General features: G+C 48.2%; 1 protein-coding gene across 1 annotated transcript in view; it reads left to right on the top strand.

The window, feature by feature from the left end:
• The window catches only part of AVIL (advillin), a 17,266-nt gene continuing 3,865 nt past the window's right edge, over positions 1 to 13,401 (top strand). Inside the window, exons 1-17 of the mRNA XM_012652282.1 lie at positions 1 to 506; positions 1,936 to 2,010; positions 2,745 to 2,941; positions 4,352 to 4,460; positions 4,552 to 4,662; positions 4,955 to 5,157; positions 5,624 to 5,702; positions 5,814 to 5,912; positions 6,667 to 6,820; positions 6,923 to 7,023; positions 7,493 to 7,630; positions 7,733 to 7,891; positions 8,698 to 8,877; positions 10,309 to 10,454; positions 10,591 to 10,735; positions 12,231 to 12,419; positions 13,065 to 13,133. Of these exons, the coding sequence (XP_012507736.1) occupies positions 372 to 506; positions 1,936 to 2,010; positions 2,745 to 2,941; positions 4,352 to 4,460; positions 4,552 to 4,662; positions 4,955 to 5,157; positions 5,624 to 5,702; positions 5,814 to 5,912; positions 6,667 to 6,820; positions 6,923 to 7,023; positions 7,493 to 7,630; positions 7,733 to 7,891; positions 8,698 to 8,877; positions 10,309 to 10,454; positions 10,591 to 10,735; positions 12,231 to 12,419; positions 13,065 to 13,133 (2,289 nt within the window). The 5' untranslated portion in view covers positions 1 to 371. The remainder of the gene's footprint in view (positions 507 to 1,935; positions 2,011 to 2,744; positions 2,942 to 4,351; positions 4,461 to 4,551; positions 4,663 to 4,954; positions 5,158 to 5,623; positions 5,703 to 5,813; positions 5,913 to 6,666; positions 6,821 to 6,922; positions 7,024 to 7,492; positions 7,631 to 7,732; positions 7,892 to 8,697; positions 8,878 to 10,308; positions 10,455 to 10,590; positions 10,736 to 12,230; positions 12,420 to 13,064; positions 13,134 to 13,401) is intronic.

The raw sequence follows: 13,401 nt of genomic DNA, 5'->3' as shown, positions 1-13,401 counted from the left end.
AGTGCGTGACCTTGAGTGAGTTATTTAACCTCCCTAAATCTCACCTTTACTGCAATGTAAGCTAAAGAAAATAACACTCACCTGAGAATTAAATGAGATAACATATGCAAAGTGAATCAACACAGGACTTAACATATTCATCACCCTTTGGTAAGTAATTGTGGCTATTACCAGAGCTCTTAACGAGGGAAGTCGCAGGTGGGGAACAGAACTTGCAGTGGGGACAGGGACACCCGGGTCAGCTGGGCTTACATGTGACCTTGGACAAGGCATCACCTCCATCATTGTGAAATGGCGCAGGGATGCACCCAAGGACATGGCAGGATGGGTGCCAAGAGATTGGGAAGTGACTTAGAAGAAAAACTGAATTGATGCCCACTGTGAAAGGCATCATCTTCCCTCTTGCTCTGCGATGTTTCAGTCCTGGGAAGACAAGCACCATGTCTCTGAGCAGCGCCTTCAGGGCTGTGGGCAACGACCCTGGGATCATCACCTGGAGAATCGAGGTGAGCTGCACTGAAGCCACACCTTACTCCTGACCACTGGCATCTGGGAGCAGGGTCTGGCAGCCAGGGCTGCTACATGACAGCTTCCAGCATGCCTTAGCCAGTGGTTTGAGAACAGTGAGAGTCAGCATCAAATGGACATTTTCGCATCCTTGACTCCTCCCAGGTGCTCCCAGCACGTGGGTGGCAGGTGGGAGAAACACTCTTAGTCCTGGAGAGCAAGGCTGTAAGCAAAAATAAGCTCGTCCTTTATCCAGCCACTTAGCCCAGGGCTAAGTGAGTCTGCACTTCCAGTAAATGCCCTGGAAAGATAAGTGGGACCCACCCAGGAGACTCCTCGCTGCTTCCATCAGAAAAATGGAACATGTCTTCCACAGGGCACCCTGGCTCCTACAAAGCATGGGAAGAGGTGGGAGGGCACGGCATGGACAGGGCACTGCTCATCCCTTCTCCACCTGGACTTGAGCCGCTCTGGGTCCCCACAATCCACAGCTGGGAACCACGCTGGCCTGGGTACCTCCACCTGCCAGTTGTGAGGACCCCCCTCCACCACTACTGTGCTCTGAGCCCCAATCAGTTGCTGCTGCATAAAACCCAGAGCTGATGCCTCACTTTGCTATCCTCAATTAGGAGGGGGAGTCACAGCTCTTTAGCAAGCCTCTCAGAGATTGTGAGACTCCCAGTTTATTTAAAAACTAATATGTACTAAAAAAGAGTTACAAAAATTGTGGTATATTTAATATTTTTACATTTAATACATACATTTTACATAGAACACACACAAGTACAGCTGCAGGTTTCCCTCACTTGAAAAGAGCGATGAAACTCTACATCTGAGGATGTGTGAATGGCCCTCCTGGGACAAGCTATACATGCAGTGGCAAATCAGGGCCTTGACCCAGACTCCAAATATGAGACACTTGGCATGAAGCCCTGCAGACTGCTGGTACTCTCCAAATGTCGTTGTTATCCTCCTCACCTCCCATGGCCCCACAGAATCCTGGTGTTCTTTCCCACACAGGCCTTGGCCAGCACCGGTGGTCAGAGTTGGGAGCGTAGTGTTGAAGGCGCTGGCACAACTGCTCATAGGAGGGTTTTTACTTGGTAGTTTATATCACGCTCTTTTACCTGCAAAGGGCTGGAAGTGGCTCATAAGGCTCCCCACGGTATAGCAAGACCAAGCAGAAGTGGAGAGGAGAACAGGGCAAAGGAGACCAGGACAGGGACCCAGATTCAGATCTGCAGACAGAGCTTGCAGAAGCCAGAGGGGCTATGTCAATCTGTGGCTGGCTGCCTTGCCCTGTAAGCCCACTGGGAACATCTCCTTACCTCTCCCCTACCACTTGTGCCAAAGGACAGACAGGAGAGAGGTTTGTCGGGGAGAAAGGAAGGAGGGAATGCAGCCTATACACACCTCTTGTCTTTCCAGAAAATGGAGCTGGCACTGGTGCCCCTGAGCACCCACGGCAACTTCTATGAGGGGGACTGCTATGTCATCCTCTCGGTGAGCACCATCCTCCCCATTCCTGCAAGCTGCTCCCCTAAGAGCCAGTTCTTGGGCTCTACTGGGAGATCCATTGGTGAGGGAAGGCAATCGGGTCCCTGCGGTCTGTCTCAATTGTTCCTCAGTGCTATGCAGAGCAGACCTCCAGTTTTGACTATCCTTAAGCCTGGGGTTTTAATTTTGCATCAGAGGGTGGGGGTAGGGCCCTCAGTCTGAACCTCAGCGAGCCACCCACGAGCAGCACTTCTGCCTCTGGGACCCAGGCCCCACATTAAAGTGGTGTGGAGGAAGGCCCGATAAATACAAGGCCTGTCTCCGGCCTCTAAGCGCTCACTCTCTCACTCTCTCCCGTGAACGGTGCTGACCGCCGTGCAGGTGTGCAGATCAGCACTGTGCCAGCTGTGCAAGCGCAGGGGAGCAAGAGGGTCTGTGAGGGAAGCCTACAGGCCAGCTGGGAAAAGATCCCCACCGGTCTCCATCTATTTGGGGAACAATAAGCTGTCAACTTTCCCCAAATGTGGGGAGAAATTCAGGCTGCCAAAGCTTGAGCCATGATCCCAGATCTGCCCAGGAGCGGGGGCAGCTCCACCACCCATTGCAGGGAGAAAGAGGGCACGGGCCTGCCAAGGATAGGGAACAAGCCACTGTATGCTGCATTCTTTCCACGCCAGAGGGGCCAGCAGCAAAGAGAAGGTGAGCTGGCCCCTGACCCGTTCTCTCTGGCTGCATACCAGACCCGGAGAGTGGGCAGCAGCCTCTCCCAGGACATCCACTTCTGGATCGGGAAGGACTCCTCCCAGGATGAGCAGACCTGTGCAGCCATCTACACCACCCAGCTGGACGACTACCTGGGAGGCAGCCCTGTGCAGCACCGAGAGGTCCAGTACCACGAGTCTGACACCTTCCGAGGCTACTTCAAGCAGGGCATCATGTGAGTAGTGATGCACAGGGCAAGGACAGAAACAGCCGCTGACAGAAGAGGAAACCCAAAGGGCCAATGAGCATATGAAGAAAGTAATTAGAGGAAAGCAAATCAAAACAAAGCTATCACTTCTACCTACGAGGGCAGCACAAATTAAAAAGCTGGGTAGTGCCAAGTGTTGGTGAGGCTCTGGGGAAATAGGAACCCTTGTGCCCTGCTGGTGGGAGTGTCAACTAGCACAGCATTCTAGAGAGTAGTCAGTGCCACTCAGGCAAATCCTGATACTGGCTGTATAACTCACTGAAACCCTCACATACCCAGGTCCATGAGGGCCCGTGAACCAGAATGTCCATAGCACTACCATTAGTGGGGGTGGGAAGCTGCAGGTGACGCAGGTGTCCATCACTGGAAGCCCGGACATGCACACAAGTATTATGCAACAGCCAGAAGCAACAGACTAGATATACACCTAACACACGGACAGATCTCACTAACATGGTGCATAGTGAACAAAGCAAGAAGCAGGCTGAGACATGTAACTGAATACCAATTTCTGTTTTAAAAAATACATGCACAAAAAACAACAGGACACATTTAACCAGAATGAAAATAAAAGAGAGATGTTAAACTGTTAGGATGGAAGCCTAGGGTGGGGGAGGAATGGGAGTAAGGGATGCAGACAAAAGGGAACACAGACACTTAAAAACACAAGAGAGGAGGCTTATAAAGGCCAGCGGTGATAATGTTCCATGAACTGAGTTTAACTCAAAACTTTGCACTTGGGATTAAAAACAAAGGAGAAATTCCAATGAGCTTGAGAATTCTGAGGCTGGGCAAGGCCAGCTTCTTGCAGGTTGGCAGTCTCCCTTGACTGAGGACCTGCTGAGCACAGAACCCCACACTGAGTCACTGGGGAGGCCAAGGACAAAGGCCCTCTGCTCCAGGGTTACCTTCAGCACTCCCCTAAAGTGCCGGACACCTGGTTCCGAGACAGGGTTGGGGTGAGTGCGGAGCAGGGGAGCTGACTCCTGGGGTGGGTGCTCTTACAGCCATGGTGTCATTAATGCTTCTGCTGCTGCGCAACCTGTGCCCCTCTCCTTGTGGCATACTGATACTCAGTTCCTAGAACAAAACAAGCCCTTCCATGCTGCGGTCTTTATTGCTGATGTTTCCTCTGCCTGGAGCATTATTCCTCTGGTTGTTGGTTCCTTTTCCTTGTAGTATTTCAGCTCAAATGTCCCTTCTTGAGAAAAGACTGCCCTGACCTCTCTAGCAGAAAGTCAGTTGCCAAGTCTATCTGTGGGCCAGCAGCTACTATCATCTGCATTTACCTTGCTCATTTGCTGGCGGCACCACATGGGCAGAGGCTGCATCTGTGCAATCACAACTCAACATATAACTGAATGGATGTTCCCTCAGCTACAGGAAGGGGGGTGTGGCCTCTGGGATGACGCACATGGAGACCAACACCTACGATGTGAAGCGGCTGCTACATGTGAAGGGGAGGAGAAACATCAGGGCCACTGAGGTAAGTCCTGCCCAGTGTCTGTCCGGGGCCCGGGACTTCTCCACCTGGCACCTAAGAATTCCTCTGAACAATGCGTACCTCTCATTTGCAGGTGGAAATGAGCTGGGACAGTTTCAACCGAGGTGATGTCTTCTTGCTGGACCTTGGGAAGGTCATCATCCAGTGGAACGGCCCGGAGAGCACCAGCGGGGAGCGCCTGAAGGCATGGCTCTTTCCAGTCTTAGCCTCTCTCCTTTCCCTCAGGCCTGGTCATGGGGCTTGCACTATCTCGGGTGCCTTTCTCTTCTTCCTTCCATGCTGGCTCTTGCCCCCAAATCAAGGTGGACCCCTGCCTTTGCATAGCATCTGGCTTGGAGACAGGCCGAGTGTGTTTGTGACCCGCCCTGGGCTCCTCAACATTGGAACAACTCCTGTGTCTGGGGTCCAGGCTGCTCCCCTCAAAGCCAGAAAGGGGTCCCAGGTGAGCTGAGCGCTTCCTTGCACTTCTTTGACAGGCTATGCTTCTGGCAAAGGACATTCGGGACAGGGAGCGAGGGGGTCGTGCTGAAATAGGAGTGATCGAGGGCGACAAGGAGGCAGAGAGCCCAGGGCTAATGCAGGTCCTTCAGGACACCCTTGGCCGACGTTCCATTATCAAGCCTGCAGTCCCTGATGAGATCATAGATCAGCAGCAGAAATCAAACATCATGTTGTATCAGTGAGTAGCTAAACCCAGCTGCTGGCTGGAAGTGCGGGTGGTGGGGGAATGAGTCCCTTAGAACACCAGCCACCTTGTGTAGCTCTTTATTTTGGGTATAGGCATCTGGTTTTCTTCTCAGTCCTTTTCAAATGCAGCTCCAAGAAGGAGCTTGGAGATCCCCCACTCAAAGAGGCTGCTATCTTCTGTTCTTCTGCTATCTTCTGATGTCTTAGGGAGAACTTTTCTTTATTCTGGTCTATACATGCCCAGGGATGTGGAAGAGATGATGTTTGAAAGACAGATGCACAAAAATCTTCTCCAGAGAACAATGCGTACATTCCTGTATGCATTCAAGCTATGTCTGTCTTAATAAATCAAACTCTACCTAGAAACTCCACACTAAAACAAAGCCAGGAAAACATCAAGTTGACTGTAAGATGCTTTGTGGAAGAAAAGGCACAGGTTAATCTCTCCCTTTCTCTAGTGTCTCAGACTCAGGTGGGCAGCTGGCAGTCACAGAGGTAGCAAAGAGGCCTCTGGTCCAGGACTTACTGAGCCACGATGTAAGTAGAGCTTGGCTGGGCTTAGCTCGGGGTAGCCAGACCTGGATTCAGAAGCAGACCCTGGGCAAAGTCTTGAGCAGCAGTAACCACATTTATCCCTGACTGCTTTAGGACTGCTACATCCTGGACCAAAACGGAACCAAGATCTACGTGTGGAAAGGAAAAGGAGCCACGAAGGTTGAGAAACAGGCGGCCATGTCTAAAGCCCTGGTAGGAGCTACAGATGTGTAATATTGTCCAAGTAATTCTGCCAATAACCCTTCGGAGGTGTCACTTCAGAGGGCCCTACTAGGTACTTGAGCATGTAACACTGCAGTTACATATGTGGACTTCAAAATCAGACAAACTGGGATTCAAAGCCAGGTTTTGCCTTTTCCAGCTGAGTGCTCTGGGAAGACTACTTAACACCTCTGAGCCTCAGTTTATTCATATCTAACATGGGGATAATAATACCCATCTCCCAGGGTTGTTGAAAGGATTAAAAAGCATTTGTAAAGCACTCAGAACAGTACTTGGCACATACCCCCTGCTCAATAAAAGGTGCCTGTTATTATCGAAAGGGATATCACATATCAAGGTTAATGGCCCCGTCCTCAAGATGCCTAGGATATTCGTGCAGACCCATGCAGATGAACCAAGATGCACTTACAAAGCAATAAATCAGCAAACAAATGTGACACAAAGTCAGCAGAGCACATAAGTGCTGAAAGAACACAGCATAGAAGATCTTGCAAAAAAATTAATAATCATAATCATGACAGGCCAATGAAGAGATGCCAAATTGTTCCACTCAGTCATTTTTTTGAGGTAGGTAACTTGGTCCTTAGACAGAAGTCAGTTAGAATTTGACTCTGACTCCCAGAGGGGAGAGATCCTACTAACTAGCTTCTAACAGTAAATTATCAGACAAGCAAAGTCAGTGTATTCCCTGACTGACCTGCCTTTGGGGATGGTGGGTCTGCAGGGCTTCATCAAGAGTAAGGGTTACCCCAGCGGCACCAACGTGGAGACCGTCAACGATGGTGCTGAGTCAGCCATGTTCAAGCAACTGTTCCAGAAGTGGTCAGTGAAGGACCAGACCGTGGGCCTGGGGAAAACATTCAGCATTGGCAAAATTGGTGAGATTGCCCCCAGATCGTCCTCTCACTGCTGGGACTCTCTACAAAGGCAGGTACAGATGCTTCTCACTCACTCGGCTTTTCCCAACCCCCTCCCTGCAGCTAAAGTTTTCCAGGATAAGTTTGATGTGACTCTGCTGCACACCAAGCCAGAGATAGCTGCCCAGGAAAGAATGGTCGATGATGGCAATGGAAAAGTCGAGGTAAGCCCATGATTCAATGTCAGGGCAGCACTGTCCCTCTTGGCTCTTCCTGATGGGGGGTGGGGGTGGGGGCACAGTGCAGGTGATTCTATGTCTGCTTTGCTTTCCTTTTCCCTTCTGGGATTTCAAAGTAGTCTCTGAGAGTCTTGCAAGCCTGCAGTTTTCAGGGGAGTGAAAGGCACATCTCTAAATGTGCTCTCAATAACTCACCTGGCAGGTATAGTCAAATCATCGCTTAGTCTGCAAAGACCGAGCCGTGATGGGATGCACCTGACCAGGACAACCAAGTTCTTCTCAGGATTCAAATCATGCAAATGTGATGAGCCCTCACCACTGGGCGAGAACCAGAGGGCAAAGGGGACTTGGAGTGGATGTTAGCACCTTCTACACCTGGATTCTCCATTTAGCATGGCCCAGTCCGCTTCAGGGCCCCCCATCTCTGGGAAATTGTATCTTCTTCTATGCCCAGGTCTGGAGAATTGAGAACCTGGAGCTGGTCCCTGTGGAACATCAGTGTCATGGCTTCTTCTATGGGGGAGATTGCTATCTGGTTCTCTACACATACGAGGTGAACGGGAAGCCGCATTACATCTTGTACATCTGGCAGGTAAGCCTGGCGCAGACTCTCAGCTTTGGATCCTGTTGCTTCTTCTTCCCACTGGGCTGGGATGGGGAAGCAGGGTCCATCACTCCCCTCTCAACACTGCAGGGCCGCCACACCTCACAGGATGAGCTGGCAGCCTCGGCATACCAGGCAGTGGAGGTAGATCGGCAGTTTGATGGGGCCGCCATGCAGGTTCGAGTCAGCATGGGGAAGGAGCCACGCCATTTCATGGCCATCTTCAAGGGGAAGCTAGTTATCTTTGAGGTAAGAATCCTCAGATAAATTACACCATGAGCAGGAATGCTCAGAACCAACGAACTAGCAGGGGGCTACCGGAGAAGACAGGAGGGGTGGGGTGGGGTGGGGAGCAAGGCTTGGACTAGACACAGAAAAGAAAGAGGTTGATCTAAGACATTCAGTGAATCCTGAGCGCCTAGGGCTCCAAGTCTGAACCACTATCTAATTAACGTCCAAGGCCTGTCATAATCTGACCCCTATTACCTGTGCAGGTGTGTTATCCTCAGCTCCCAAACCTGTACCCTCCACTCCAGTCAGGTGTACACTGGGTCTCCTCATTAGCCTCACATGTGCCGTGCCACACCATACCCCTCCCCTGTGAACATGCCCCTTCAAACTCCAGCCCCACTTCTTCCATGAAGCCCTGGCTGAAGCACTATCAGGCAATGCACAATGTCACATCCTTGGTATCACACAAGTCTGGGGTCAAGTCCTAGTCTTGTCATTTGTTAGCCAGGTTTCTGTGTCTCAGTTTCCTCGTCTATACTGTGGGATAATAACTCCTACTTCATAGAGCTATTATGAGGATCAATGAAATGATATAGGTAAGGCATCAGTCACAGGGTCTGGTATGGTATATGATAAAGTTCTCACAATGAAAGCTAATACCACTAGTACCATAACTCCAGCTCACTCTTGCCCTTCCAGTTAGCCTAGAAGCCCCTCAAAGGCAAAGATGGTATCAAAACATCCACGTTCCCCACAACAGTTCCCCATCTAAAAGTTCATGTAAGCTCCTTAGATTTGGACTCTGTTTTTCTTCTTCTCTCTAGGGTGGGACTTCCAGGAAGGGAAATGCTGAGCCTGACCCTCCAGTAAGACTTTTCCAGATTCAAGGAAATGACAAATCTAACACCAAAGCAGTGGAAGTTTCAGCCTTTGCCTCCTCCCTAAATTCCAATGATGTCTTTCTGCTGCAAACTCAGGCAGAGCACTACCTGTGGTATGGCAAGGTAGGACGGCTGGGCCGAGTGGTCAGACCAGCCCTTCAGAGCCCAAACTCATGCCCCTCCACCCCCACCAGCAAGGTCAAGATCAAAGGAACTAAAGAGTAGGCTGGAATAGTCCTTGAAAAGAGGAGACTTCTTCCTAAAGAATTGTCAAAGGGAGCACCAACATTCCCCACAGTCGGGCTCCAATTAAAAACTCACTGACAGCCCTGCTTATACTCAGGAGACATCCCATGAATTTCTACATAGATGGAGGCTGGATAAGTCAATCTTCCCCCATGAGTTGGTGGATTGTAACAGACAGGCACTAATGCAAAACAAAAATACTAAAAATATGATGTTGTTAATTCATATTGCATTAGTGCATTAAAAAGCACTAAAATTGTTTTATGAAAGAATTGAATAGGAAAAGATGCTCAACATTATTAGTCATTAGGGAAATGTAAATTAAAACCACAATGAGAAACCACTACACATCTGTTAGAATGGCTAAAAAAATTGACAGTATCAAATGTGGATGAGGATGTGGAGCAACACGAACCTTCATGCATTGCTGGTAGGACTGCAAAATGGCACAGCATTTGGAAAACAGTTTGACGATTTCTTATAAAGTTAAACATACACTTACCATATGATCCAGCAGTCCTACCCCTGGGTATTTACTCAAGTGAATTAAAAAACTATCTTTACACAAAAACCTGTACACAAATGTTTATAGTACCTTTATTCATAATCACCAAAAACTGGAGACAACCCAACTAGAAAAGGATAAACAAACACTCGTATATCCATACAATGCAATACTACTCAGTAATAAAAAGGAATAAACCACTGATGAAACACGGATGAACATCAGATGCATTATGCTAAATGAAATATGCCAGACTCAAAAGCTAAATATTTTCGTTCCATTTATGGCATTCAGGAAAAGGCAAAACTATAGTGATGGAGAACAAATTAGTAGTTGCCAGAGGTTAAGGATTCGGGAAGGTTTGACTCCAAAGGGGTAGTAGCTCCAGAGAAAGTGGGTGGGGGAGTGAGGACAAAACTGTTCTGTATCTTATTTTGGTGGTGGTAACATGATTCTGTTTGTCAAGACTCTTAGAACTGTATGCCAAAAGGAGTTTTAAAGTAAATTTAAATTTTTTCTCTAAAAAAAAAAAAAAAAGGAGGTGTTAAAACTCCAACTGAAGGTGAAACAAAGGCGACTCTTGTCAACATTCCCTGTGGGTTTCAGTCTAGTCCTGTTTTTTGCCACCACACTGTTTTCCTCCCCTGCCTTTCCAGCACTAGAACAAACCTATCTACCTCCCCATCCTGAGGGTTTGGGAGCTGATCCTGGCCACCCTGAGCTATTAGTCTCAAAAGCTTCCCTTCCCACATCAACGTGTCCTCATGCAACTAACATCTGTGCTCTCTTTGCCCCACTCTCAGGGGTCTAGCGGGGATGAGCGGGCAATGGCTAAGGAGCTGGCCGGGTTTCTCTGTGATGGCACCGAGAACACTGTGGCTGAGGGCCAGGAGCCAGCCGAGTTCTGGGACCTACTGGGAGGGAAAACTCCCTATGCCAATGATAAAAGGTATGGGAACACAGCAGGTCCCTTTTCTTGGCTCTTCCTGCCTCCCAGGCTTGTGAACTGCACAAAGCCTAAACTCCCTTTCAGTTTGCAAACTATTTCCAAGCAGCTCAGTTCCTCTACATCAACTGTATTGCAGATTACAGGAGGAAATCCTAGATGTCCAGTCTCGTCTCTTTGAATGTTCCAATAAGACTGGCCGGTTCATTGTCACTGAAATCACAGACTTCACCCAGGATGACCTGAACCCAGGTGATGTGATGCTCCTAGATACCTGGGACCAGGTAAGACCCAGCCATAGAACTCAGAAAAAATGACAAAGATCCCCACGGTTTAGGCTGTTTTTATATAGCATCCCCACCCCAGAATAGACCCAGGGTAGTCCCGGACCATCCCCAAGTCAATCAAACTTTTGTCAGTGGTGTCTAAAGGAAGAGCCTGCTTTTTGCCATGGTTGGAGAACAGAATGATGTATAAAACTCACCATCCTGGGAACTTTCCCACTTTGCTTTGGGAAAATCAGGCCATCCCATCATCGTGTATTTCTTTATGTTAGAATCAATAGCAACAGGCTCCAGATTTAGAGAATATGGGCCTTTTAGGGAGCAAAGGGGTGTGAATGGGAAATGTTCAAGGCAACCCCTCCTTCACATGCCATTTCTTCAGTTTGGCTCAGCCATAACCCTGAGCACCTCCTCCATGCTAGTCACTGTGCTAAGTGGGTGTCACCAAGGTAAAGGGACCCTGCTCTGAGTTTACAGGTTAACGGAGGAAGCTGGACAGAGAAACATCATTTCACTACGATGAAGTATAGACAAGGTGCCATGGGAGCACAAATTGGGGGCACTCGACATAGTTTAGGAACTCAAAGTAGTCCTCCTGCAGGAGATAGCTCCTAGGCTGAATCTCAAAGGATGAGTAGGCATTAACTGGTAAAAAAGGATGAAGGAATTCTGGGCAAAGGAAATGACATAAGGAAAGCAAGGCATGAAATATTATCGGAACATAGGATAGAGTTAAGGAGCACCCAGAGATGAAGCTGAAGAAGTAGGTATGGACCTAACCTACCATTGTCAAGAAATTTGACATTTATCCTGAAAAGCCTGAAATTTAAGCAGGTGACATGGCCAGACTGCACTTTATATAGATCACTCTGGCAACTGTAGGAGAGGGATGAGAGTGAGAAAAAAGCAGAGTGTACACCAGTCAGTAGACTACTGTCATGGTCAAGTCAGAGCTGCTGTGGGCCCACAAAAGGGCAGTGGTGAGGGAGGGATGGATGGTGATAGAATTGACAAATGTTTAGGAGGTAAGGTTGGCCAGCCCTGATGACTCACTGGATATGGGGAGTGTCTAGGATGACTTCCAGGTTTCTGCTTTAGGTGACGGGATGGATACCACTTACCAAGAGTGGAGGCTCAGCAAGATACAAGTTTAGAAAAGAAGAGCTACATTTTAGGGGTGTTGTATTTGAAGTGCTTAGAGACAGCCAAGAGGAGGTGTTTTGTAAGAAGTTGGATTCAGGAAGCTGAAGTTCTGAGAAAGCTCAGGTTTGGAGATGTACATTTGGAAAATATATGTTGCAATTAAAATAATAAATATCAAGATGACAAATATCAAGAGAAAACCTTTCTTTCTGCTGAACAAATCAGGCTGAGACAGTTTTCTAATGCTGTGAATTGCTCACAAAACAAAGAGGAGATAGGGTAGTATGTATGATCTAGTACTTTTGTCTTTGGGACAAATACATTAACAAATATTAAATCTCTACCACAACAGGTATTTTTGTGGATTGGGGCTGAGGCCAATGCCACAGAGAAGGAGAGGGCCCTTGCTACAGCCCAGGAGTACCTGCACACTCACCCCAGCGGCAGAGACACTGACACACCAATCCTGATCATTAAACAGGGGTTTGAGCCTCCCACCTTCACAGGATGGTTCCTGGCCTGGGACCCTCACATTTGGAGCGTAAGAACAATGAGAATGGGGAAAATATTCTTATTGCCAGAGAGCTGAGAACTAAGAGCTCAGTGGGAAGGTAGGGTACTGATTCAAGGGCTGAGTAGAACCAGGACCTCATTTCCCCCACTCTCACTCTACTCCCTGCTTTTTATTTTTCTTCTCTTTTTCACCTGCCTCAGCAAGAAGTCCAGTTAGGTAATTCACAGCTTGTCTCGGCAAACAAGCAGTGTGAAGTAATAGACGGTTTATAGAGTGTATCCGTACACATCATCTTTTTGATCTTTACAACCATCCTGACAGCCAGTGCAAGTATTACGTTTCCCATTTTATAGATGAGGAAGCTAAGAGGAAAAGTTATTTGTCCAAAGTCACGGTTAACCAACAGGAAGAAGCTAGGTTTTCTGACTCCCAGTCAACTGCTCTTTCTTAAATTTTGTAGGGAGGACTGAAGCCATCAAAGAATGTATGCCACTGCACTCCAGTACCTTTTTCAGCCCTGCATGGACCCAGAAGGGGAATTTTCATTTTTACGTGTCCTTGAAATGTCTTCTGATTCCCTAGCTCTCTTGCTTTTCCTGAAGATACAGACCAGGCCTAAGATGTCCCTGCCCGTAAGAAATATCTCATCCTGTGTTTCCTATCTCTTCTTAGGCAGGAAAATCATATGAACAATTAAAAGAAGAGTTTGGAGATACTGCTGCTATCATGCGAATCACTGCTGTGAGTTGGGTTTGCTCTTGGAGAAGAAAGTTACGTAGGCAACCAGAGCCAAAGAGAAACAATAAATGCTACAGACGCTAACAGGCAAAATTCATGTCCTTCTCAGTATTACTCTAGTTGTCTATTTTTTTTTTTTTGAGACAGAGTCTCACTCCATTGCTCAGGCCAGAGTACCGTGGCGTCAGCCTAGCTCACAGCAACCTCAAACTCCTGGGCTCAAGGGATCCTACTGCCTCGGCCTCCTGAGTAGCTGGGACTACAGGCACGT

Source organism: Propithecus coquereli, unplaced genomic scaffold, assembly GCF_000956105.1.
Source record: "Propithecus coquereli isolate 6110/MARCELLA unplaced genomic scaffold, Pcoq_1.0 Scaffold111, whole genome shotgun sequence".
Lineage (NCBI taxonomy): Eukaryota > Metazoa > Chordata > Mammalia > Primates > Indriidae > Propithecus > Propithecus coquereli.
Note: the sequence above shows the minus strand (reverse complement) of the source record. Positions and strands in the feature narration are given on the sequence as shown.